Consider the following 26,726-nt stretch of genomic DNA (forward strand, 5'->3'; position numbering starts at 1 on the left):
GGACACTGATAGCAGCAGCGTCTGTAGTGATTTTTGCCTGTCCTGGAGGATTAGTTTTCCTGTTACGCTTAGAATATTACCTCCAAATGCTTCTATGTTACAGCTGTAACATGGAAGCATTTACAGAATATAATCTAAGGAAAACTAACAGGAAAACTAACCCCTAACCCTAACCCTCCAGAGCACATATGAATGAAGACTAGCACCCCAAAATGGATATCCCTGTTTGTCCCATGTTCAGAAGCATATAGATTGTGGCCCTAAAATTCTGTTTGCATGCACAACGGGGCCCAAACTGAAAGGAGCAGCTGGTGGCTTTCAGAACAGACATTTTGCTTGAAGGTGTTTTAGGCCACATAGCACGATATATGGCCCTTGAGTAGCTAAAACAATGGAGAAGGTGAGGGGAGGAAACATGAGGGGAGGTGAAACGTTAAACTTTTTTTATGTGATCGCCGTTATCTATTGGATAACAGCGATCACAGGCCCGGGGACCGCTCACCACGGTCACCAGTGACATCTCCAGGCCTCCTGGCTACCTTTAGAAGCCAGGAGATTTGAAATTTGATGGGGCACCTGGCCTTTAGCGCATGCAACTGACGTAATGACGCCTGGCACGCATGCGCAGAAGACCGGCGTCAAGTCCTGGAGGACCAGATCACCGCAGGACCGGGGTGAGTAATGTCATCTGTCCCCATGGGTCAGATCCATGAGGGCAACTGAATCTTTAACTTTTTAAAAACTTTTTTGCACTTCAATGCGATCGGCGCTATCCATTGTATAGCACCAATCGCATTGCCAGGGGGTTCTCCCCGCAGCCTGGAATACAGCTCCATGTTGTAAGCTACCTCCGTGCAACCAACAGCATGGAGCTGTCACGTCCATAGCCAACATGGCTTTAATCCCCGCAGGAAGCATGTTTTTACATCCTCAGAGATTAAAGCCCACTTAGGCAGGACGTAAAAACACTATGGGCTGGTCCCTAAGGGGTTAAAATTTTATTTACCTTTCCCTATTACTGCATTCCTCTTCATTTCTGTGCGCCACCACAGTTAACGTCCTGACACCATCCCAGTCATCAGAACCTCGTCTGCTACGTTGCCTGGAAGGAAAGAGGGGTAGGAAAGGGTAGAGGTGAATATTGCATGTCTAATATGGGTATTTAAGGGAAGTCTGGTCGCACTATAATGGTGCAACGTATTTCAGAGAAAGCTCTCTCCTATATCAAGCACATCTGAAGTAATAATGCAACAGTCAACCCTGTTTCCTGTTGGATCCTTTGGCCATTTGCTTTTACTGGATGTCCTGGACGTTGAGGTGTTTGCTGGTGGCAGTATAGTATTTCTAAAAGCCTTTCGGGCCTTTCGCTTGTTTGTCAGGCCGTTTACACCAGGTAAGTCTTTTCTATTAATTTGTCTTTTGTCAACCCCCTGGAGCACTGTCTTGTTTCTACTGGTCAAAATCAGAGACGACATCACACAATAAGTCAATTATTTTATTTTTACTAAAATTATAAGGTCTACAGAAATACAGGCATGAGAAAAACTAAGTACATCCTCTTTGAATTCTATGGTTTTACACATCAGGACACAATAAAAAAAGATGAACAGCAACGCATGATAAATTATAGCATGTCATTATTTATTTAACAAATACTAGGCCAAATTGCACAAGCAGTGTGTGAAAAATTGAGTACACCCCATAGATCAATAGCTTGAAAACCACAATTTACAGCAATAACTTTAAGAAATCCTTTTCTGTATAACTTTATCTGTCTCTCACATTGTTCTGAAGGAATTTTGGCTCACTCTTCTTTACAATGTTGCATCAGTTCATTGAGGTTTGTGGGCATTTGTTTATGCACATCTCTCTTAAGGTCCCGCCGCAACATTTCAGTTGGGTTGAGGCCTGAACTTTGACTGGGCCATTGCAACACCTTGATTCTTTTGTTTTTTAGCCATTCTGATTTAGATTTGCTTTAGCTTTTTGATAGATGGCCTCACATTTGTCTGTAGAATACTTTGGTATACAGAGGAGTACATGGTCGATTTAATGACTACAGGGAGCTCAGGTCCTGTGGCTTCAAAATAAGTCTGAATCATCCCCCCACCACCACAGTGTTTGACAGTTGGTATGAGGTGTTTGTGCTGATATGCTGTATTTGGTTTTTGCAAAACTTGGTGCTGGGCATTATGGCCAAACATCTCCATTTGGTCTTGTTTGTCCAAAGGACATTGTTCAAGATGTTTTGTGGTTTGTTCATACCATATGCTACTTTGCAAACTTTAGTCGTTCTGCCATGTTCTTTTAGAAAGAAGAAGCTTTCTACTGGCAACCCTTCCAAACAAACTATGCTTGTTCAATCTTTTGCTAATCGTACTGTCATGAACATTTAACATGCTAACTGAAGCTTCTAAAGTCTGAGATATAGCTCTTGGGTTTCCTGTAATTTCTCTGAGCATTCCATGGTCTGATCTTTGGGTGAATTTACTAGGATGTCACCACCTGTGAACATTGTTAACGATCTTGTGTGTTTTACACTTGTGAACAATCTTACTGTAAAATGATGGACTCCAGATTGTTTGGAAATGGACTTATAACCCTGCCCAAATGGATGTTCAGCAACCATTATTTATCTAAGATCATTGCTGATGTCGTTCCTCCTTGGCATTGTTTTAACACTCGTCTGAATGCTCCAGAGCAGCAAACTGCCAAATCCTCTACTTTTATAGAGGTGGTCACACTTGCTGATGATCAATTAAACAAGGGTATTCAATTAGCAGAATCTGGCTGCTACCTACCTTCTTTATTTCTATGTAAGTAGAATAGGTGTGCTTATTTTTTCAGGTATGCTCCTGCATTTTGCCATAGTTTTTGTTAAATAACAAGATGGCCTTGTCTTAGTTATGCTCTTGTCCTAAACCTTTCTCAAATCCCCAAATCAAGGATCTCCGAAATTAAACTGCAGTGAAACTTTGTGAAGTCATCCACAGTCTGAGCATTATTACTCAAGCAAAAGGATTTTATTGCCCAGGGTTTGATCTATACAGCTGAGTGCTTAACAGTACTCTAGTTGCAAGTTTAACCTTTTCATTTATGTCCACCTGAAGCTGTCCTAGACAAGGTTTTAGCTACTGCACCTGTGGATATAACTACTGGAACCTTCTCTTGTGAGTGCAATCTGTCCCCCTGTTCATAGTGCTTCTAATATTTGAACCTTTATCACTGAGTACAATGGATTCCTTGTACAACTGTCCAATCGCTATAGACTATGACTGGAACAGCCCAGGATTCCTACTCCTTCTCAGCTGCCATTAATATCAAATTAAAGTTTTTGTTGAACAATGTAAATTTTCCATGGTTTCTCCACTCCAAATACAGTAAATCCTTGGTGATTGACTCTAGCCAAAATGCCCTCAGATTGCAAGTTAATGGCATTTTAAAGTGCAGAGGCCAGGGCAATCAGTTGATAACCCCCAAATTTCACTCCCAATAGGTGATCTTACTGGGGGAAGCAGCAGCCAGCCAGCCAATTCCCCTGCAGCTACTGCTACAAAGGAAATGTAATATTACACGGTGACCATTCAGATGAACAGCCGTCCACATAATAGAAAGACAGCCTTACTCTACTAGAATGGGGGACACTCATACAGAGCAGCTTTCTGTTATGGCACATAGTGGGGTCCTGGGTGTGGAAATCCCATCTCTGTTGTCCCTATTCCTTAACCGAGCATATGGACAGTAGTTGTCGTCACAAGATAACTGAAGTTCTTCTTCGAACATGAGTCTTAACATGAGTGCTTTTTAGGCCCCCATCTGGATTACTGACCTTTAACCTCTATTCATTTGCTTTCAGGTAGCAAGTTTCACAGAATTGATGCTCATGGTCATAGATAATGTGGCTTGTTATTTTTAACGGGAACTATGCCTTGCATATAGTCACTAACTTAGTTATCCTAAATCCATCACACCAATTTTAAAAGTAGCTGCCCCTTTAACATAATAATTGATTGCAGCACTGTTCGATATAATTTTAACTAAACATTCCATATAATATGGCATCAGTCTTTCATGTAGCTATTAAGAATTTTACCTGGATTTTCTTTGCAGGATTGCTGTCATTCAGACATATTTGTTGTAGGTTAAATGTGGCTGCTATGAAAATATGTGGCTGATTACTAGTATATGGGAAGATTTGGGGCATTTCCATCTTTTTGTATATATTATGGTGCCATGCTATGCAATGCCGAAAGGAATACACACTTTAAGGACAAAGAAACAGAGGCCCAACATACAGTTAGGTGAAGAAGCCCACCCAGTTTGTGATATACCCTATAAGGCTAATGTTGAAAACACTCTACCTCTCTTCCCCATTATGGTGAGATAGCCTACCTTTAACCTGCCCACAACCAGGGACACCCTCATTACCTGCTATGATGTCCTATACGTTTTAAGTTACTAATATTAAGGCAAACTACAGACTAAAACATGTCTGGGTTAAAGTAGGATAAGGGCTCCCCCACACTTGCATTGTTTTTTAATGCAGTGTTTTTTAAATGCAAATGTTAATGTGACGTTTTGTTAAAAACGCATTGCACAAAAATCGCAAAGAACAAACTTGCGATGCGTGGAAAATACTATTGGTGACCTATCCTCAGAATGGGTCATCAATAGTTGATTGGCTGGGGTCCGACGCTTGGGACCCGACCAATCAGCTGAGCGGACGCATGCTCTCAGCACCGCAAATACACAGAGGTTGGAGTGGAAGTAGTGGAAGTCTCAACGCCGACCTCTGTGTAGTGGCTGGCGCTTGCAACTGCAGTCGTGGCTCTCATTGAAATAGACGCGAGTCGTGCCTGCAGTTACAAGTGCCGGCCACTACACGAAGGGCCGCGTGGAGACTTCCGCTCTGACTTCTGTATATTTGTGGTGCTGACAGCATGCGCCCGCTCAGCTGATCGGTGGGGGTCCTAAGCAACGGACCCCAGCCGATTAACTATTGATGACCCCTCCTGAGGATAGGTCATCAATAGAATTTTCCCCGGAAAACCATTTTAATTACGCACATGGGAATAATATTGACCACACCACATTTCTGATATTTCCTAATGACAAATGCAAGTACCCAGTATAGAAGCAAAGAAATATTTTTACATTCATCATGCATGCATCAAATGTGCTTGGATCTACCCGGCTAATTTGGTAACCGTAGGTTGGCTAGATTTAACTATTGCAGTTTATATTTCTAAACATATGATAATCAGGATTATTGTAATCCTACTAATGAAGGATCCATGTAAAGGGAAGGGATTGTTTTCTGGCAGATAATTGGACAAAAGCGTGTGTGGTGTTTTAGGAAGGGGCTTGCCTTTTGGAGAGCATCCTGGCAGAAAATGTGCCACTGTTTTTTTAAGAAAAGGCTAAGGTCATTTACAAGGCAAATGTTCTTTTTATAAAGGACAGAGAACATGAAATCCATGACATTAGCTAAAGGTGCACTTTGATAGATCCCTTTTGCTCCATGTAAGCCCTTCATCACCGTTTTGATCTCTCAGTGTATTTCGTAAAAAAGAAAACAAAGGGAAATGTAAAGATTAATACAATTCAGCGGCACCTTCCCTTCATGTCTTGATATTACTGCAGGGTATTTCTATGTTGAGTCAGCTTGGGTTAGCTTATCATTATGGGTTGTACCTTTAATTCATTTGCCAAAGACTTTACGAGGAATTGCAGCCACAACACATACATAAGGAAGCTATTAATTTTAACATCATTTTATTTCCTCATTGAAAGTTACCATGTTGGTTTGCATAATTATAATGATTATCTCCCTGTGTTTCCTCTGTGGCTGAACATGATTAAATCACTAATGATACTGATCATGAGCGCCTAATAGAAATTAACCCTGCCTATGCCAACTGAACTGATTGGCTGCCGAGAAGCCCTTTGGTCAAGCAGTACCCTCGTCAGGAACCCCCTCCACACATCCCTCTAGTAGTCCTTTGTAGAACAGATGGCATTTCAGTTTGTTTCAGTATTAACATCTGGGACTGAGGAGCTACGGTTTTAGGGAATGCAGAGTGCCACTACAATTCTCTGGGGGTAGGGGGGATAGACAATAGTGCACACTCAATGCTGATTTTTACTTTCTCAGCTAATCAATGTTGTGTCAGCCTCTGTGACCCTGAAAGAGTTAATGCAACTTGCAGCGCATTCATACTTGGCAGGCATATTTACTGTTAAAGAATGAATTGCTTGGTAATGTCTTGGCAGGATATGCAGAGCTAGTATGTACATGTTACTGATAGATTTGCAGGCCTCTTAGCTTTCACTATCATTTTCAGTAAAGGGTGGAATTGTTTCTAGAAACGTACGTGTGTGTCAACAGAAGAATAATACTGCTCAAGAAAAAATGTTAGTACAGGGCTGTAACGATAAGGCCTCGCTCACGTGAGCGTGGTTTTAGCGCAGTATAGGCGCAAGAAAAGACTGTGGCTATACTGCACTAAAAATAGCGTGAACGGGTGATTTACAGCGATTAAGTCTCAAGCAATTCTGCGTCAAAATCCACAGTGATCAGTGCAGATATTGGTGTGGAATTCAGGGATGGAATATTTCGCTAGAATAAATAATTGTTGTGATCGAGTCCCAAACTTTAGCTGTGTATTTTTAGCCGTCCACACGGGCCGCTGCTGCATAAAATCCATCGATCGGCAGAAATCCTTGGAATGACTACTAATGCTTAAAGCAAGCCAGCTGTCTTCTTTTCTCCAAAAATCATTCATCTGAATGAATACATTGGAAGCCAAATACTTCACCTTCGTAATTTTTGAGCAATTTTTTGATGCTGCTAAATATGGTCGTGTGAGTGTGGCCTCAGACACAACTAAGGTACAGGTAAAGTCCTCTGCTGCAAGCACCGAGTCATGACTGACTCCTCAGGTGATGTCATAACGTGACGTTTTCTCGGCAGACATTTTTCTGCGGGGCATTGCCTTCCCCAGTCATCGTTTTACCCCCCAGCAAACCAGGTACTCATTTTACCGACCTCAGAACGATGAGTCAACCTTGAGCCGGCTACCTGAACCACAAGGGAAATGAATCCACAACATTCAGGTCGTGAGCAAAAGCTTAGGACTACATTTCTGTTGCTTTTACACTCTAGCTATGTTTATTCTGTTGTTTTCCCATAGACTTGAAAGTGAAAGAGGCAGTTTCAAAATTGTGTATTTCTGCGCCTCCGAGAACCACACAGCAAAAACTGCATGTGGTTTTACTGTAAATCGCTATGGTTTTACATTTTATTGGGCTACATCTCTACTAGCCTAAGAAAAAACATGGATAATGTTTTTTTTTTCTTTTTGGGGCCTCATAAACTTGGTCATATCATGGATCCATTATTATAGAACTGTAATACACAGCCCATGGACTTCTGTGGTCCATACAGTAATTCCATCTGCATCTGATTTTATCTGAAAGCACACTGAGGATTCTTTTCTCACAGATCCAATGAGAATAGACAAATCAAAAAATCTGATATTCTTTGTTACATGTATTATTAAGGGGGAAAATACATAGCCTCAGGGAGGCACCATGCAGCAGGACACAAGGTGCCTGTAATATGGACCCATGGGGATGCATTCTGCCATAGAGGCTATCTATCCACTGACAGGGTGCTGCTGCATGGTGTTATAGCAGTGTTTTATAAAATATCACTTCTAAAGGAGTAACCTCCGTAATATGGCACCTAATGGAGCAAGACACGAATTTTAGTCTTTCACACAAAATGCAACAGAAGAATATCTTTGTATGAAACAAATAGAAGTACGGTAACACCAGAAAGACTTCTATGGGTGTTGTATTGATCTGTTCAACCAGGACTATGGAGTCAGTCAATAGAAATGTACTGACTCCAACTCTAAAATAAAAATATCCATAGGATAGTTGATAACAGTCAGATTGGTGTATCACTGCTGAGATCCCCACCAATCCCGAGAACAGGGGACCCGGTTCTCCATCTTCTCGTCACTGTAGGGATACGTCTCCCACCTTCATTGTCGACAGACTAAATGCAACGATGGCCGTGCATGCGTGGCCATCATTGTGTTTTAATGGGTCTGTCAGAAATAACCAAGCACTTGTACTTGGCTATCTCTGGCAGTCCTATTGAAAATTAGTGGAGTGTAGAGATGAGCAAGGGTACTCGGTAAGGACAGATACTCGAGCGAGTATAGTCCTTTTCGAGTACCTGGCTGCTCGTCTGCAAAGATTCGGGTGCCGGTGGGGAAACGGGGGGGGGATCTCTCTTTCTCTCCCCCCCCCCCCCCCCCCCCGCTCCCTCCTGCTCACTCCCACAACACAGCACTCACCCCCGCCAGCACCTGAATCTTTGCGGGCGAGCAGGCAGGTACTCGGCAAGGATGATACTCGCTCAAGTTTCTGTCCTTACCGAGTACACTCGCTCATCTTTAGTGGAGTGGCATCACGCAAGCGCAACCATTGCTCCATTCAATCTCTTCCACAGGGCTCCTACCCACTTGCGTTTTTTAATGCTGCGATATCGCTGTGTTTTTTTACGCGGCGATATCAAGTGAAAAAAACACAAGTGGGTGTGAGCACTCACTGTGGGGGGTGAAGTAAGCCTAGAGTGAGGAGGAAAGAGGCCATGAGTCCTCCATTCTCAGGATCGGTGAGAGTGTCAGCAGTGAGACTCCCACCAATCAGACTGTTATCAACTATCCTATAGTTAGGTGATAAAAGTTAATTCTGGTATAAACCCCTTAAATGTTATTACATATTAAACCTGATGTTAGCATTTTACTACAGTAGATTTGATATTACTAATTATTATTATATGTGAGGCAATTATGAAGGAGTCGGAGTGTGAAAAAGTAAAGGAGTCAAAGTTGTAAGTGGTTTACCAACTACACAGCCTTGCGTACAACTTGTAGATTGTATGAAGCCATAATAAAGGTCTTATTCACACGAGCATTTTTGCATGGCTAGCCATCTAAATACGTGGTCCGAAAATCGCGATCATGTGAAGCATTGGATTCCAATGCATTCATTCACATGAGCGATTTTCAGTCAAAAAGAGAACATCAGCGACCGTTTTTGGTTGCCAATTTTTCACACTGTGAGAAAAGACAGGTCTCTTTACCTATCTTTTGATAACAAACGCTGAAAGCTCCCATGCACTCCTATGGGAGCTGAAAAATAAAGGGAGGTGGAGGGAGTTTACTTGCATCCGGCGCTCAGAAAAGAAGATAGCTGCCGCTTTTTAAGCTATTAGAGTCATTCTGAAGATTTCTGCCGACTGATGGAATTCCAAGCTCCAGTGTATTTTTCACGCAATACACCCCTCTGAATGAACAAAAAAATGGCTAATTAGTCTTGGGACTCGATCACGGCTATTCTTCCTTAATGAGATTTTACGGCGTGTGCATGCGGCCATAAAGACGCATACGCCCGTGTGAATGAGGCCAAAGGGTGGATGCATGTGGTCTTTAGACAAAGACATAATTAGAGTGCCACATGTCATTTGTATTAGTATTTAAAATGAATGATAATTGTCCAGTGGAAACGCAGCCAACGATCAAATGACGAATGATAAATTGTTCGCTTCCTGTTCATGTTATGCAGGCATAAAAATCACCATAAGCTCATTCACTAGTCGTTCGGTTTAAATACTGATCGCTCATACAGTGAATGCGAACGCCTGAAAGATTTCTTGTTTGAACGAGCCAACAATGTACCAGCCTTTATGTCCACGGGCGGATTTTTGCTGCAGAATTCAGATCAGGCATTCCGCACCGGATTCCGCAGCAAGAACTCTCCATAGCATGCTATTATAAAATCATTTTTCATGCACACGAGCAGAAACCAATAGCGGGTGAAAAATCACAGCATGCCCCATTTTAACTGCGGTTCCCGCGCGGACGGCTTCCATTGAAGTCAATGGAAGGCGTCCGATCTGTAGCCTATCGTCAATTGACATTGCGGACGGGCCGTGGATTCCGCGGGAAAGCAGGAGTTTAAAGAAAACTGTACTACGCATGTGCGCCGGCTGGCACTTCCGCAGTACTGAAAAAGGAAGACACAGACAAGTACGAAGGGGCAGATTCTGTACGGGATTCCCCATGCGGAATCCGTGCGTGCCGTGGACATGAGGCCTTATAATCAGGCTGCCAGGCCGAACTCTGACATCGTTTGCTCTTCAAACGACAAATCTGGAGGTCTAAACGGACCTTAAGGCCTTTTTAATTTAAATTGATGATATATGCTGAATGTATATATACTATGTATGTATGACCTCTGATGCTGAACTTACTTAACTCATGTAAAATAGGTATTTTGCTTACCTATTTTAGTTTGTGCACAGCACAAGTCAGTTTCTTTGCCCTAAGCCGTATTGTGTATTGAGCTGTTAGAGCAGGGTATATGGCTGACATTTGATATGCAATGCAGGAGCTGCTCAGGCTTGCCCATATGGGGGGTGGGTGAAGTGTTTGTAGTGGGCCATCATTCCTGTACCTTATTATGCACCAATGCCAGACCATCCCTTCTCACAAGGACACACAGCCCCCACTCTGCCACAGTGTCAGGAAACGTATGTATTCCATATGCAAATAACAGTAAGATGGGGGCTCAGCTGTTGCATGAAAGGAGATCTATAGGTCTGATGTACAATTAAGCTATGGAGAATGATGCATTGCAGCTGAGAGGCCCAAGAGACTCCATGTTTTCTATCACGCAACTCTTTCTAAGGATTTGATGTAACAGTTTTCAGTAATGGGTGTAGAGCGAGTCACGTTGCCTCATAAAACGGAGATGCTTCCAGTCATTTCCGTTTTTTTTTTGTTTTGGGGATTAATTTTCCTTTTGTGTAGCAGAAAATGCTCTTTGTACTGTGACAGTCTGAAAATACGATTTTCTAGCATTTCGGAGAATAACAAATATATTTATTAGAAAATGCCTACACTTCTTTTTTTGCATTTTTCTTGTGTTTCTAAAAACACCATGAATTTCAAGTGTTTTTCATTATTTTCGGTGTCTTATTTATTTTGATACCTTTTTAGTATACGCTTTTTTTCTGTCAATTTTCATATCCTTAAGAAAAGCATTTGGGAGAAATTGCCCGCTGTACCCAGAACATGCTGCGCTTTGAAAAAACGCCCCTGACCCGACCAAAAATACAACAACCAAAGGGCAAAGAGAAACCGCATTGTGAGGCTGCCTTCATACTGGCCATAAAATCGTGCGATGCGAGATTGAGTGAAAACGCAGAATCATGAAACCAATGATTTTGAATGGTTTCATTCACATTTGCGCTGTTTTCACTCATGCGGTGTTGCGCGATTTAAAAATCACAGCATGTCCTGTCTTTCTGCGTTTTTTTTCTAGCTCGTTTCCCTATGAAGCTTCCTTTTCATCGCATCGCGACGCACAAACTTGTGATTTTTGTGCAATGCATTTTTAACATTAGCAACTTCTATTGGCTTTTGCACAATAAAATCGCGGGCGGATGCGATGCACGATTGTTCGCAAGAATAAAGCAGCACTGATGCTTAAAAATTGTCTGAACAAAACTGCGATTTTGCCGTGATTTTCTCGTGGCGACATTGTGATCGCCAGTGTGAAGGAGCCATAAGTTCTGTTTTTTTATATTGTACTACAGACTTTCAGCCGTTGTTACGGTAACATCGGCGTTATGGTTTACGTTGTTAAGCTCTGTCATTGGAGGGAGACATTGAGAAATAGTGACGTGCCAGGTCACCGACATGACAGGTACAAATGTATACTGCGCTATTTTGTGCTGTATCTGCGCCAAAGCCTAATACAGATGTGAAGAGCGTGTAACATCTGGCTGCAGTGCTTTGGGCAAAAGAAAACAGTCAAAATGCTGCGTTTTCCCCTAAAATGCTATGTGTGAAACCAAACAGAGCTCTAGTTATCCTTTAGTGTCGTCCAAATGTGGACATATGCATCAGCCTGAGGTAGTGACCCGGCCTGAGATAACGCGCCACTCTTTGGGTAACGCGCCGGGCTTAGGTGACGTGCCTGCCTGAGGTAGTGACCCGGCCTGAGGTGACACACCTTCCTGAGGTAACGTGCCTGCCTGAGGTAATGACCCAGCCTGAGGTAACGCGCCGGGCTTAGGTGACGTGCCTGCCTGAGGTAGTGACCCGGCCTGAGGTAACGTGCCTGCCTGAAGTATTGAGCCTGCCTGAGGTAGTGACCTAGCCTAAGGTGACACGCCTTCCTGGGGTAACGCGCCTGCCTGAGGTAACACGCCTGCCTGAGCTAGTGACCCAGCCTGAGGTAACACGCCAGCCTGAGGTGATGCGCCAGCCTGAGGTAGTGACCCGGCCTGAGATAGTGACCCAGCCTGAGGTAACGTGCCGGCCTGAGGTGACGCGCATGCCTGAAGTAATGCGCCTGCCTGACGTAACTTGCCAGCCTGAGGTAATGCGCCAGCCTGAGGTAACGCGCCACCCTTCGGGTAATGCGCCAGGCTTAGGTAATGCGCCTGCCTTAGGCAGTGACCCAGCCTGAGGTAACGCTCCGGCCTGAGGTAGTGACCCAGCCTAAGGTAACGCGCCACCCTTCGGGTAATGCGCAGGCCTGAGGTGACGCGCCTGCCTGAGGTAATGCGCCAGCCTCAGGTAGTGACCCAGCCTGAGGTAACGCACCTGCTTGAGGTAGTGACCCGGCCTGAGTTAGTGATCCGGCCTGGGGTAACACGCCGGCCTGGGGTAACGTGCCTGCCTGAAGTAGTGTCCCGGCCCGAGGTAATGAGCCGCCCTGGGGTAACGCGCCGGCCTCAGGTGACGTGCCTGTCTGAGGTAGTGACCTGGCCTGAGGTAATTTATCCTCTCATAATCAGGGTACACAACAAAGATGGTACCACAAAACGACACCTAACAGTGTTTCTCTCCACAAATCCTTAGGAAACAACGGCAAGTAGTGCTGTGAGAGACGGCCACAGGCTAGAGGCAGCCATGGCTATTGCTAGAGAAAAATATGAATGAAAGTAGCCGTTATTTCCGAGGCTGAGCCCAGCCGAGCAGGCACCTCCGAGCGGAGTGCGCCATACATGGTGCCCCCTCCTCGGTACATATGTGCCCCGTATGCAGCTTCCTCACTCCATTCTCCTCCTTTCTTGTGCCATTCTCCACTTGTGCCGCCCTCTATTCTGTGTCCCGTGCCCTCCTCTCCTCCTCCCTCCCCTCCAGAGCTGTGTCACCACCTCTCCCCCGTGCCCTCCTCCTCGCTCTCTCCCTCCCTGGCTCCTGTTCATATTGCAGGTCAGGGGTGAGTCCCCCACGTCACGCTTGAAGATGGCGGCCGGGTGGCTGTGAGATGAGGAGCTCGGGGCTGCACTGACAGAGCCGCTCACATGCAGTAAGGTAACCGGGAAGGGGACGTGTGGGAGTGGAGGTGAAGAGATGTTGCTAGGGGGCTATAAGTGGCGAAGTGGTGGGGGCTAGTGCATGGCATAGGGGTACAGTGGACCCTATAAAGGATGGTGCATGGGTATAGGGGGTAGTTTGGCTGATAGTGGGCAGTGATAGCACAGCATTGACGAGCACAGCCCTGCCCTGGGCACTACTGAACGTTCGGGTGCAAGGGTTTAGAGGGACTGTCCATAGTAGCGGAGGGCACGTATCGTGTACATAGGGGCAGTCACAGCTAGATGGTCTTTGTGGGTGCTGCTGGGCATAGTAGTGCACGGGTGAGGGGTGTGCCCGTGGGGGTTGTGTAAACACAGGGTACGTTGCTCGCTTGAGTGGGTGTATGGGTGCACTACTGGTCTCACAATGGGGGAGGGTAGCTGGTATGTTGTGTGGATAGTAGGTGTGTGTGGGGTGGGCGTGGAGCTAATCTTATCTTAATCAGTTTTCTGCTGCCAGCTGGCCCCAGCCACCCCACATCACTGGCACACAGGGGGCTTTCTTATGTGTGCTGCTTTTAATCCCATGAGACTTGACTTGTCCTGGGGGAATGGATACAAATAAAACAATCCCTATCAACTGTATCTGCCTGGCCAGCATTGCCTTCATGTATCACTTGTAATTGGTGCACATGTGTGCAGTGCTAAAGGCTCCCTGCAGGGTGAAATGGGTTAATATATAATTTTTTTCTAGGTTCATTTTATACTTTTCTATATTTTTTTTTATTAGACCCAATTAAAACATTAATGTAACTGTAATGAATTGACTGTATGTACGTACACATAAAACCCTCCTCCGCTATAGGGGAAACTGGCAGGGAATTACAGAGGATGTTAACTCTTTCTCAGCTGACAGTGACACCGTCCGCTCCTCTGTGCACGCGGTAAGGTCACCTGCGTACCTGAATATGGTACATGACAGCTTAATTACAGTATTGTCTGCTTGCTTTGAGTAAATTTCTATAGGCGATAACCTGTGCCCGTACGTGCTCATCTGGTATGAATGTCAGGCTTCCGTGAAAGCTGGAAAGGGTTAATCTGTGAGCGTTTGGTTTGCTATGTATGCAATCCTTATGCTTCTCACGCATGTATATGTTGTAGGACGGGGATCTGCTCTGCCATGGTAGGAAGGGAAATAAAAGGCAAATATCTGCTTTGTCAGATCATTTATATTTCTTGAAGGGGGTGTGTGCTGCTCATTCAACAAGACTAGAAGTCCTATATGGGTATTTACCTGGAAGTGCCGGCCGTGGGTTTTTTTTTTTTTCCTTTCCTTTCTTTTCTTTCCTGTCCTTGTTATAAAATCTTTTTTTTTTTTTTTTCCCGATCTCATTTCACGTAAAAAATGTTAGGATGTCGGCTATTGGATATTTGCTTAGGGCTGGTCGCCCACGTTTTCACATGTAGTTCCTTCGTTCTCAATATCTAGCGATGCTCAATCAATTATGCTGATGTGTTACAGAATTCTCATTCTTGATCCCTCTCTCAGAAATGCTGACTGACGATTAAGGGCAGACTCGCATAGCTGTATTTGCGCGCGCGCAATACGCAGTGAATAGAGTCCATTGATTTTATGATTTTAATGGTTTCATTCACAAGCGTCTATTTGGCATGTTCAATTCCCTTGTGCAAAAAAAATACGCAGTATGTTTTAGAACGGTACCTATGAGAGGAATTGGGCTAATTAGCCACTTCAATGTACGGAGCCGTGGCTGCGGGGGTTTTTTTGCAAATGCTCATGATTTGCACTTGCAAAAAATACAGTAAAAAACGCAGTTGTGTGTGCTACACAACTGCTACACAACATGCGATGTGCTAAAATACGCATACGCTTTAGGCCAGGTTAACACCAGCATATTTCTCTGCTAGCACAGGTATGGCTTTTCATCCTTCCTACTTGTGTTTAACAAACCTTTACAACATGTTGTCTTTAGAACACACAATTTTTTTCGGAGGCACACGTGAAGATTGTAACATACCCTGTTTCCCTGAAAATAAGACATACCCTGAAAATAAAACATAGCATGATTTTCCAGAATTTTTGAGGATACAAAATGATTTTTCAGGCTTTTTGAGGATGCTCGAAATATAAGCCCTACTCCAAAATTAAGCCCTGCTAACAGTTAATTAAAAAAAAGTCAATTTAGTGTCCAGGCAGCTATACATGTAAAAAAGTTAAACCTTTTTGAACAAAAATTAATATAAGACACTGTCTTATTTTCGGGGAAACACGGTAGTATGTAAGGCCGAAAAAAAGACAGATGTCCATGAAGCAAGCCTTTCTTTTGCTACAAAGTGACTAAAAGTTGCATGTGAAAATTGGTGTCGCGTTATGACTACAGTTGTTTCTTATGAGACTTTTTACACAGGACGAAATTTGGACACACCACGCAGCTGAATCTGCAGCTTTGGAAATCTGCCCCAAATTCTAAATGTTTTAATTTTCTGTTCTGCATTAAAATCCACATGGAGGCATGCTGATATGATGCAGAATTTTCTGTGTGTTGTGGCCACATTCTACCTGTCGGAAAGGTCGCTATAGGGAGGGGGAAAGTTGCAAGCAACCCTTTTCAGTAGATTCAGTTCAAAATCTGTTGCAAATTTCCATTAAAATTTTAGGACAAAATGTCCTAATGTAACGCTTCTTCATTCTGAAAAATGCAGCAGGGCATAACTTTATCCAGACGGACCCCATATGGTACCATTTAGGTCCGGCACTTTTGCTTTTACTGCTATTCGGACTTCTAGGACAGAGCCGAACAGAATCGCACGGCGCAAGTGTGAATGAGCCGTAATGCAATTTGGTCATCATGTAGCGCCAGAACACGACTTGTTCACTCCCAATGTGTAATAATCCTTCATGACTGCTTCCCTTTTTCTGGGTGTATCATTTTGATGATTATGCTCCTGTCCATTTTCTAATTTTATACAAGGCAATTATTAAGAAACCAGGTAATGTTGTAATCGCTTCATGCAAATTGTCTGAAATGGGCTATTTAAAAAATTCATTGAGGCCAAGAAATGTTATAATTCTTGCCCCCCACCCCTGGCTTTTTTACATGACTGCAGTGGTTTCATGTTTGTATACACTGACTGCTACTATGGTCATGTATGTGGGCACGTCACCACTGCGGTCATGTAAAGCCTGGCTGGAGAACTTGAGTGGTGCTGGGCCCATGTGGAAGTGACCTCGTGAGTATACTCTGGTTGTTTCCTAACATTTTTCTGCAATTTTTTTTTCAATATCCTAGACAAGCCCTTTAAAGATCATCTAAACTTCCACCATTGGAACGCTTCTGCTCTGTCAGCTGTTTTTGGCTCTTTGTGACAGCTGAAGATGGCGTTATATGGGGTTGTCTTCAGCTGCCAGAAGGAGACGAAAACAGCCGACAGAGCAGAAACGCTTCGAAGGTGAAATTGCAGGTGATCTTTAAGCAAACACTAGTTCAATGATTATCACTTGGTCGTAATACACCACCCCCGTCATGTCTAAAGGTGCGTTTAGACTGAACAATTAAAAATCGCTGGTTTGTTCGAATTTGAACAATCATTCAGTATAAATGCAGCCAACGATTGAATATTGTTGTTTGTTTTGTTTTTTTCCATGCAAGCATGAAAATCATTGCTGGCTTTTTAGTTTTAACTAATGATCCTTCACTGGTACAGAGAATGTGAACGACCAAACGATTTATCTGTCTGTATAAACAGGCTGCATGACCGAACTCTAACATCGTTGGCTCGTGTGAACAATAAATGATTACTTGTAAAAGCACCCTGAGGCTTCTTTCACATGAGCGCATATCCGCCGGCCGTTTATACAGCCGGCCGATGTACGCTGCGTTGTTAGTAAAAAGTCTGGTGAACGGGCGCACAAGTCAAACGTTTATGCGCCGACCTCACCAGGCCATCTCCCATTTCCCCTCCCTCCCCATTGCAGGATTGCAGGCTTACCTGTCTTCCTCCACTCCAATTCTGTGCAATCGGTGAGGGCAGGATGGAGGCGGGGCCAAGTGCTGGTCTGCCCCGCCTTCTTCCATTGATGACTATAGGCAAGGAGCGGGAGAGGGCGCTTAGCTTTGTTTTATTATTTTTGCACCTGTGCCAGCCTATAGCAACGAAAATGTACCACCAGACCACTCCTTTAATGATCGGGTAGAGAGCTCCTAAATCATTCTGCCTTAGAGATGACTGGAAGGATGACATTTCTCTCTGATTTAGTGCAGGGAGGAATAAGGTAGGTGACCCATCAGTGATCAGCCTACTGTTACCATTGAACAACCCTGAAGCTTAGGAAGAGTGACTCAACAGACCCCAGGTACATGGCATTAACTCATCCACTATGCTTCTTAATCTTAACTATTTAATTACCTCTATGGAAGAAACCTCAACAATCTCCGTTATGCAGAAACAGAAGCCGGTCTAAAGCAGCTGATATGTAAGATGAAAACTGAAAGTGGAAAAAATGGGCCGTCCCGTGTGGACGAGGTTTCTGAGAAATCTCGTCCACATGGCTGGCTAATCCCGAGATTAGCGGCCACGGGCGGATTCGCCGCGGCCAAATGCCGCGGCAAATCTGCCATGTGTGAACCCAGCCTTAGTCTGGATGTCCATGGGCGATATGTCATTGCGAGATCAGCGGCTTTAAATCGCACGCGGAGCTCGCATGACATGCTTTCCAAAGGAGCACTATGGAAAGCGCAGCCCGACGACCACAAGTGGAGAATCGTAGCGATTCTCTGCTCGCGTGATTCAAATCCTGGTATGCTGTAGTTCTTCGCAGTGAGCCTATCATTCAGATAGGCTCATCACGGAGACCTTTTAGTGCTACCCCTCAAATCTATAGCCCTGGGTTCACACGGGTCGGAATCCCGCCAGAAATACCACAAGATTTCCACCGGGAAAGCGCATCTTTAAAACTCACGGCACTTAACCGCGGGCTTTGGAGTGGCTTGGCCGTATGCTTTTCCGTTGCGGTCGGCTCTCCCATAAAGAGGAGCGTGGCTGCAATGGAAAAATAAAATAGACCGGCTGGGGAATCCGCTCTGCCGCGATGGATTGGCCGTCCTGTGTGGATGAGATTTTTGACATATCTCGTCCACATGGCTTGCTAATCCTGAGATTAGCGTCCGCAAGCGGATTTGCCGCAGCGTAACTCCATACGGAATTTCAGCAGCAAATCCGCCCTATGTAAACCCAGCCTAATGCTTGGACAGATCAGTGGCAAAAGAAGACCCGGCCGCCAAAGAACTCGATGGCTGATACTGCTATGGATAGCACACAACTGAAAGAAGCAGCTCAAAACCGAAAAACATGAAGGGAGCTCGCCTTTAGGGTCGCCGAAGGCCGTGAAGGCCGTGAACGCCTAAACAGCTAACAACAACATATAATAACCATAAACATTGGGTGCCTTTCCTGCTCAAGAGCACCAGGGATTTTGACATTGCCCCCCCCCTTCCAAACTGTCATTGAGAAAGAGGTAAAGGTTGGATGACAGTCTGCCTATTGACTAGTCTCTATCATAGTTTTTGTTCTTGCGCTAAAAACGATTGCAGGCCATGCTGAACTGAACTTTTTCAAGTCTGTTTTCATAGTGATGGGAATACTGCAGCCTTTAGGTGAAAAGACTTGTTAGCTATAATTCGGTCTAAATCTGTACTAGTTATGGATGTTACTGGCTTAGCAGCGGTGCACCTGGAATGTAAGACTACAGTCGTTACTCTTTTCCCTCCTTGTGCCCCTGGCTCTCCTCCTAGGCAGAAGCCTGTTTGAAATTATAACCTTATGACACGGGTGGCATTCTTTTCCCTCTACAAACATGTTTCTATCTGCTCTTCTGCCCATATCATAGCAGCGCAAAGGGGCTAGATACTGTGGACCTTATTTTACCTACTTATTTTGTGTCTATGTATTTATGCCTTATCTTTGCTGCTTCTTCAGTGGTATCTTACGTTTAAACTTCATTTTGGCTTTCCATCTCTGTTCCCTTTTTGGAGCAGAGAGATGGAATTAATTGGATCTGATTTTACCACCATTGGTTTCAGTGGGTTTTTTAAAAACTGCAAGTAAATAGAAAGCTTTTGTTTGTTTCCATTTTGTGAGGTTTCCTTTTTTTAAATGGAATAAATAGTGTTGCAGACTGAAATCAATGGTGATAAAACAGTTTCTCTTTAATTCCTTTCTAAGGGTTAATGCCCACGGACTGATTTCTACCGCGCTTACCGTGTATGAATTCCGCAGCTATTATGTTCTGTTGAATCTAATAGCTTTCTGCCTGCCACTGCTCACATGCGGAATTCTACCACAGATTTCCGCAACGGGAAATAAATCGCGGCATGTACTATTTGCTGTGGATTTATGCCGTGGGAGGTCTCCATTAATTAAGCATTAATGGAGACTGCGATCACCAGCAGGCACTTTTTGTTTTTAATCACGGTACTCCCACGGCACAAATCCATGGGCATATCCTGCAGCGCTCGTGGGCATAAGCCCTTAAGTGACCCCCGGTCTGGAGAAACAAAGATGGCTGAACCACTTCTCTGACTACCTGATGCACACTGTGCATAGCATGCATTGGTGCTCTAAGACAGTGTCTCTCAACTCCAGTCCTCAGGGACCACCAACAGGTCACGTTTTCAAGATATCCTATAGTAAGAACACCTGTGGCACCGACCATAATGACATGACCTGTGCAATACTGAGGAAACCCTGAAAACATGGCCTGTTGGGGGTCCTAAAACACTGCATGCTGCTCTGACTGGCCAGTACTGGTTAAGCAAAGCGGCGTGTAATGTCTTAGGCCTCCTTCACATGGCAGAGAAAATCGCGTGAGATTTGTGCGTCGCGAAGCTCACAAATTTCTCACGAATATGAACCCCATTCTTTAGAATGGAGTCATATACATGAGCGTTTTTAAAAAAAAAAATGTATTTTTTTTGTGTGCTCCTCAGAACACATCGCCCATTGTTTTCAGTGGGACAGGAAAACGCAGCACGATGTGAAATGTGTACACAAGTGCGATGCATGGTTTCCCGGTGTGGCTTTCAGCAAATTTACCTGGAGTGATGGAGGTGTTGCTGACAGAGAAACGCCTCGCATCTGCGAGTAAATCACTTGTTGGCGAGGGGAATATTGGGCCAAGTTTCACGGCTCGATATTGCCCTTGCCTGTGTGCATCAGGCAGTCAGAGAAGCTAGTGCTGACCTCTTTCTTGCTCCTGGCCCAGAGGATTGCTTTAATCCCACTTCTCCAAAAATGGGACAGAATCAGAAAGCCAAAATGGAGATAAAACTCAAGTGTGTATCGACTTTAAGTGTGCTTCCTTAATTGCGCATTAGTAGCCACCTCCTGGTTGAGGTTCTATCAGCACATCACTGAATTGTATTGTGCTCTGAACTATTCTTTGAGTTGTAATCAAAGGTAAAATGTGACAGTGCTTCGGAATATGTCAAAATACTAGCGACCACCTGTCTGTGAGTTACATATGATCAGTCGCTGTCATGTGATCTGTCACTGGGGTCTCTGAGTTCCGCCCCAGATCACATGACCATGACAGTCAAAATACTGGTCAATAGTTCATCAGCCACGGACTGCAGGTGATCAGCTGAGTGGGTGCCCGCTGTCAGCACCGTAACACACGGGTTGGAGCAGCAGCTTCTGCTCCGGCCCCTGTTTGAGTTGCTGATTCTTGTAACCACAGGCATAGGTCTCGCTGAAATAGTTAATCGTCAGACCCCGCCCGATCAACTATTGATCACACAACCTGAGGATTGATCCTCAAGAATAGTTTTGCCTGGAAAACCCCTTTTAATTTATGCTCATCATAATATGACAGGTTGTTAGCTTTCATATATATATTGTCTCTGGGCACATTCATATGGATCTGTTTTGATTGCTGAGGTTATGTATTGTTCTGGCCACTAGTCTATGGAAAAATACCAAACCCAGGAACGGGTGGCATTTACTTCTTTTTATTTTGAGAGGGCCAGGGATTAAAGGCAACAAATAGAGAAGCTGTGAGAAAACACTGTCGGTAGTTTTTGTTTATTCGTTCTGTTGCTTCCGACTCTTCATGACCTCGTGAACCAACCCATGCCAGAGCTTGCTCTCGGCTGCCACCACCCCCAACTCTACCAAGGTCCAGTCCGTCACCTGAAGGATATCATCCATCTATCTTGCGCCTCTTCTTTTTGCGTTCCCCTTTCCCCAACATCAGCATCTTCTCCAAGGTATCCAGTCTTCTCATTATGTGGCCAAAGTACTTCAGTTTTGCCTTTTTAATATCCTTCCCTCCAGTGAGCAGTCTGGCTTTATTTCCTGAAGTATGGACTGGTTTCATCTTCTTGCAGTCCAAGGCACTCTCAGACTTTCCTCCAACACCACAGTTCAAAAGCTTCACTACTGTCGGTAGTGTATTTCCTAATTCCTTTCTGACTTGCAGCAAACATCTGGCTGCAGTGCCAAGAAATATACTGCAAATATACACCACGGCGATTTTCACTAAACAAGATTTGTAAAGGCACTCTTGGGCTTTGTTCTTATAAACAAAATGTGATGATTTCAGTAGAAATCCACGTAAATTCTGCAGATTTCAGACATTGATTTATCCTGTGGATTTTCCAATACAGATTCCATGTCAAGAATTGACATGTACATTTTTTTCCCCTCAATGTGGATTTCATACCCACTTGCAGAAAATGCGCAAAGTATAAGCTATGGTGACAAATATTTTGGAGTGAAGTTGTGCAGAAAAACAACCCCCCTCCATGTAAATGGGACGTTAGAGGAATGGGCCTCTCAAACAGGATGCCAAATATGCACAGGATATGATGGAACAAAAAGCTGTTGCACAAAATCTGATCAGGATGGTCTTCTCAAAGAGGTGGTCCTTTTGTAGAGGTTTCATATTAAAATTCAGCAACTGTTGAATTGTGAATAGAAAGTATAACATATCTTGTTATCTGTAAAGTAATATTTTTATATAACTGGCGCTTTGCAGTTTCTTCTACCAAGCACAAGACTCCTTCTGCCTGTAGAGCCAGTCTAATTTGCATCCTAATAGAAGTACTGTTCCAAGGGAGTTTGAATGGTAAATTATTTATTGTTTTAATTAATTTACATGGCAGCTACTGTATGAGTTGGCATGTGTTACCTGGAGACATTTATAGAAGATCATTGCTTCTTTTTCATAATAGTAGAAAATGCCTTGATTTACGGAGATCTGGGCTATAGTCTTTGTCTAAGCCGTGTTGTCTCTTGCCATGGGGTTAAGATCATGAACTGCTTCTTCTACCATCTGTGTAATTATTGTACCCCCCCACCCCCTTTCTTTTCTTTGTTGGTCTTTAATTATAAATTGCCACGTGCGAGCTTTGGCAATAGTTGAATGACAAGATCCAGGTAGGTTACAACATTTAGACCGCACTGATGTTAAATATGAGCAGTTGGCTGTTTTCTGTTTCCCTGAGTCACAATGTATTGTGTTTAGAGTGGTTGGGTAGACCTCTTGGATGGCACATTTCCTGATGCCTCTCAGCACAAAGGAGAGAAGAAAAGGGAGATAAATTGCAACCCTGCAAGTGGCCAGCTTTTCACTAGCAATCTGATCCTGATGTCTTCAGGGCTATTATTTACAGGGGGTGGGTGACAGTCCCAGGTTTAATTATTTAAATTAGTTTGACCCCAAGGGGTCAGCACGAACTGCCCTTTTATTATTCAGAGGTAAGTCCCTCTCTGCATATGACAGTCAGTCCACATGATCATTGAGCATATACAGCCATCTCTTCCTGGCTGCTTTCCTATGTGAAATGGAGAGCTGATATAATTTTTGGGCTTAAGAACGGAACTCTCTTTCTAGTGGCAAGGCTGCTTTCCTCCCCACCACTGCACTTGTGTTTAGGTTAAGCCTGGTGCCACAACATGACGTTGTGTTCTTCATTCCATATCCGGTGGAGACTGAACTGTAGGTCAGCTATAAATAACACACCTAACTTTAAATAAATCACCTTTTTATTTAGTTATTTCCATTCCGTAATGAAAAATGAACTATGTGGTTAGATTCCTAATGAACATTGGCAGCTTCTTTGGAACCCAATTGAAATTGATCAATGCTGCATTTTGTTGTCTTCTGTAATGCATTCCTTTCTTAAGTGGATTAGGAAAGGGCAGGGATGAAAATGATGACCATATTGGAACGTGTACTTTTGTATCTGACGCTGGACAAATTTTTATAGTTCAAATCATTTCTTGTGATTGCAAATCCAGTATTGTCTTTTTCTATCTTTAAAGGGGTTCTGACATGAATAATGTTTTTATGCTTTAGCAGCCATTGTTCCCTGGTCTGCCTAATGGACACAGGGAACCCACGGTTTAATGGCTGTTAAAACCTAAAAACATAATACTTACCTTGTCTCCTGTTGTTGTTGACATCGGGGGGGGGTCATCTCCCAGCAGGCGCTGCTCTTCCTCTTCTTCCTCCACGAGCCGCGCTGCTCCGGGATCACGCGCATGTGCAGTGGAGAGGTGCCCTCTGACAGGAGTCAGGACGGGCCGTGTCTCCACTGCGCACACGCAGAATCTCGGAGTTCAGCCAGGATGGACCGGCCGCCCACAGCAAGCACTGCTTGTGACGTGCTTGCTGTGGGCGGCCCGTCCGTTCACCTCGGAAGTGGATGACGGACGGAGCAGAACAGGAAGCGGTCATTTTGACCGCTCCTGCTCTGCTTCTACAAGCCACAGAAAAAGATGCCGGCTGGAGGGGACATGCCTGGCGATCGGTCTGGGCCAGGCAAGGTGAGTAAAATTTTTTTTTTTTTTTTAATGTCAGAACCCCTTTAATGTAAACTTGTGGCTTGAATGATATTCTTGACTTTTCACTTTTTAATGCACTAACTGAAGTATTTGTGACACTATTGGTACATATAACCTACTTAGCTGGCAATACTTGTAGCCAACAAGAAGGAAAAGAAACTGTTGTTGTATCTCCATTCCCTTCATTTTCTGTTTCCTTACGACTTACTTCAGAATGGGTTAATGGTTACCTCAAGCAATTCCTGAAAAGTCTCTGTTCTGTAATAAATCCAAGCACAATGAAGCAAGGTTTGATCGGGTGCCAAGATAAATGCAGACACCGCACAGATAAAAGGCCTCATGGGCTGCCCTACCTGTTCTTCTGTAAGCGTCAGGTGTGACTGCTGTTGGAACTGGTCCCAGCAAACCTCCAGCCTGGGTAATCCTCCCACTACGGCTGCCTGTGGGGCTTTTAGTGAATCCCAGTGACAGATCTGTCTGTGCCACATGCTTGTACACAAATAGAAGTGTATAGGAGCACTGTACAACTACCGCACTGATCTGGTTATTTCCAAGTGATATCGGCAATAATAGCGGCAATAATAGGCCAATGAGAATGCAAGGGAAAAAAATTAAATGCATCATGTCACAATAGAAAAATTCGCTATTGGCTGCCAGATCTGCAGATGGAGACTTGCAACACTTTTTTACTGTCTAGCAAATGGCTTCCATGGGGGTTGTTGACAGGAAGTAATGTTACTGCCCACTTGGTGACATGAAGCTCCTTCCCTATGGTGGACAGGATTGTCATGATGGAATTATCTGATCCTTGGGTTGCAAAATGCTTTGTGTGCCATTAAAGGTTGTAGGCCTTGCACTCTATTCTGGCTTGTTAAAGGGAATGTATCACTTTGATTTGTTTGCTAAAGAAAACCAGATAGTGAAATATTTTCCTGGGGGTTTTTTATTTTCCGATTTGTGTGTGTTTTTTTTTTTTATTTCTACTGTCTGACTGCGGGGGCAGCAACGTTGCCTACGCTGCAGAGAGATGCTTTCCACCAGCATTTGGAGATCTTTTGGCAGCAACAATCATATGCTAGTCATACGATGGACAAGAGAGAACCTATTGATTTCTATGGGAGCCTGTTTTAAGCATGCTCTATAACCGGTCTATGGTTATTGTGCAGGAAGGGAAGGGGGAGGAGAAGCTGTGTCCATCACCTATTATGAATGGTGGCTCCTCTATCACCTATATATTATTGTTACCTTTCATTGTTATCCTGTTTGTGATGATAATGAGCTGACTGCTTAAATGTTTTCTGCACCAAACAGGAAGTTTCAGCTTATTTAGGCCTAGTGTTCATTGTGAAGAATGCAGGATTTTAGGATTATTTTTAAAAATATTGTGATGTCAAAAATTAAATTCTTAATCTATCATAACTAAGACTCCCAAGTTGTTCTTTTTGGTGACACATCTCTTTTTAATATGTGTAAAATGTGCACACATTCAATTGAAAGTGCCATTTAAAATGTACTTAGTTGGTTATGTCTGTGGAAAAATTCCACCAAACTTCTGCATTGTACATATTTTGAGTTCATAATTTAATTGATGGATACAGAATGCAGATCTGTGAATTTTTTTGTATCATATAAATAGTATTTTTCTTTCTTCATAGGCATTACAATGAAGAATAACTCCTAATGTAATGTTAATTGTTGGTCTAAAACAGTTGAATATAGGACTAGAAAGACCAGATAAATAAACTGGATTACCTGATCATTATTGTGGTTATTGAATATTAAGTACATTTATATGCAGTGAAACCTGTCCGAAAGCCACCCCCTCATCCAGACCAGATTTCCTATGGTGGATTTCCAGTTCTGCCATCAATATAAACTAGCCATAGTCTTTGAGAAGACCTACCCCCTAGAAGACTACTTTTCTGTGCTCTTAGGTGGACCTCTCAGAGGTGAGAGGTACTATTGTATCTTGTCACCACCACAATAATGGGTGGAGACCTACACTGAGGGCTAAGGGCTAGGGTACGCCCGCATAGGTCCTCATTGGCTTCCTGCAGGAAGGTCCTAGCAGCGTAGGAATTTAGTTATGGCTGGGATGGAGAGTTAGGGTTAGTTTTAGTGTTAGACGTACATTAGCTGTACGGCCACAATAACATCGAAGTATTCACAGCAAATAATGTAAGCATTGCACAAAAATTAACGCTAATTGTAACCCCATACACCAGCTCACACCGCAGTAAAACACTGCATTATGCACGCAGCGTTTTAACATGAGCTTGTTGCATAAAAAATACAGTTGTTAATATGCTTTCATTTGTGTTCCATGTGGTATGGTACCCGAGCTCTAGTTGGTGGTTTAGGCCTCATTCACACAAGCATGTCTTTAGCGCAGAATAGGCGTGTTGAAAAATTGTGTCTAATAGAACCAATGGTTTTCTATAGAAACGTTCACATGAAGGAATTTTAG

At 43.7% G+C, this 26,726-nt stretch overlaps 1 protein-coding gene across 2 annotated transcripts in view; it reads left to right on the forward strand.

Annotated features, from left to right (window-relative positions):
- The first annotated feature begins 13,289 nt into the window (after nucleotides 1-13,289).
- HIC2 (HIC ZBTB transcriptional repressor 2) overlaps nucleotides 13,290-26,726 on the forward strand; it is a 60,655-nt gene continuing 47,218 nt past the window's right edge. Inside the window, exon 1 of one of the 2 annotated variants that reach the window (XM_066603515.1) lies at nucleotides 13,290-13,404. In XM_066603515.1, coding sequence (XP_066459612.1) covers nucleotides 13,400-13,404 — 5 coding nt within the window. In that variant the 5' untranslated portion in view covers nucleotides 13,290-13,399. Of the gene's footprint in view, nucleotides 13,410-26,726 lie in introns of both variants that reach the window. The other variant, XM_066603517.1, reaches the window with a different exon arrangement.

This window comes from Eleutherodactylus coqui, chromosome 5 (genome assembly GCF_035609145.1).
Source record: "Eleutherodactylus coqui strain aEleCoq1 chromosome 5, aEleCoq1.hap1, whole genome shotgun sequence".
Classification (NCBI taxonomy): Eukaryota; Metazoa; Chordata; class Amphibia; order Anura; family Eleutherodactylidae; genus Eleutherodactylus; species Eleutherodactylus coqui.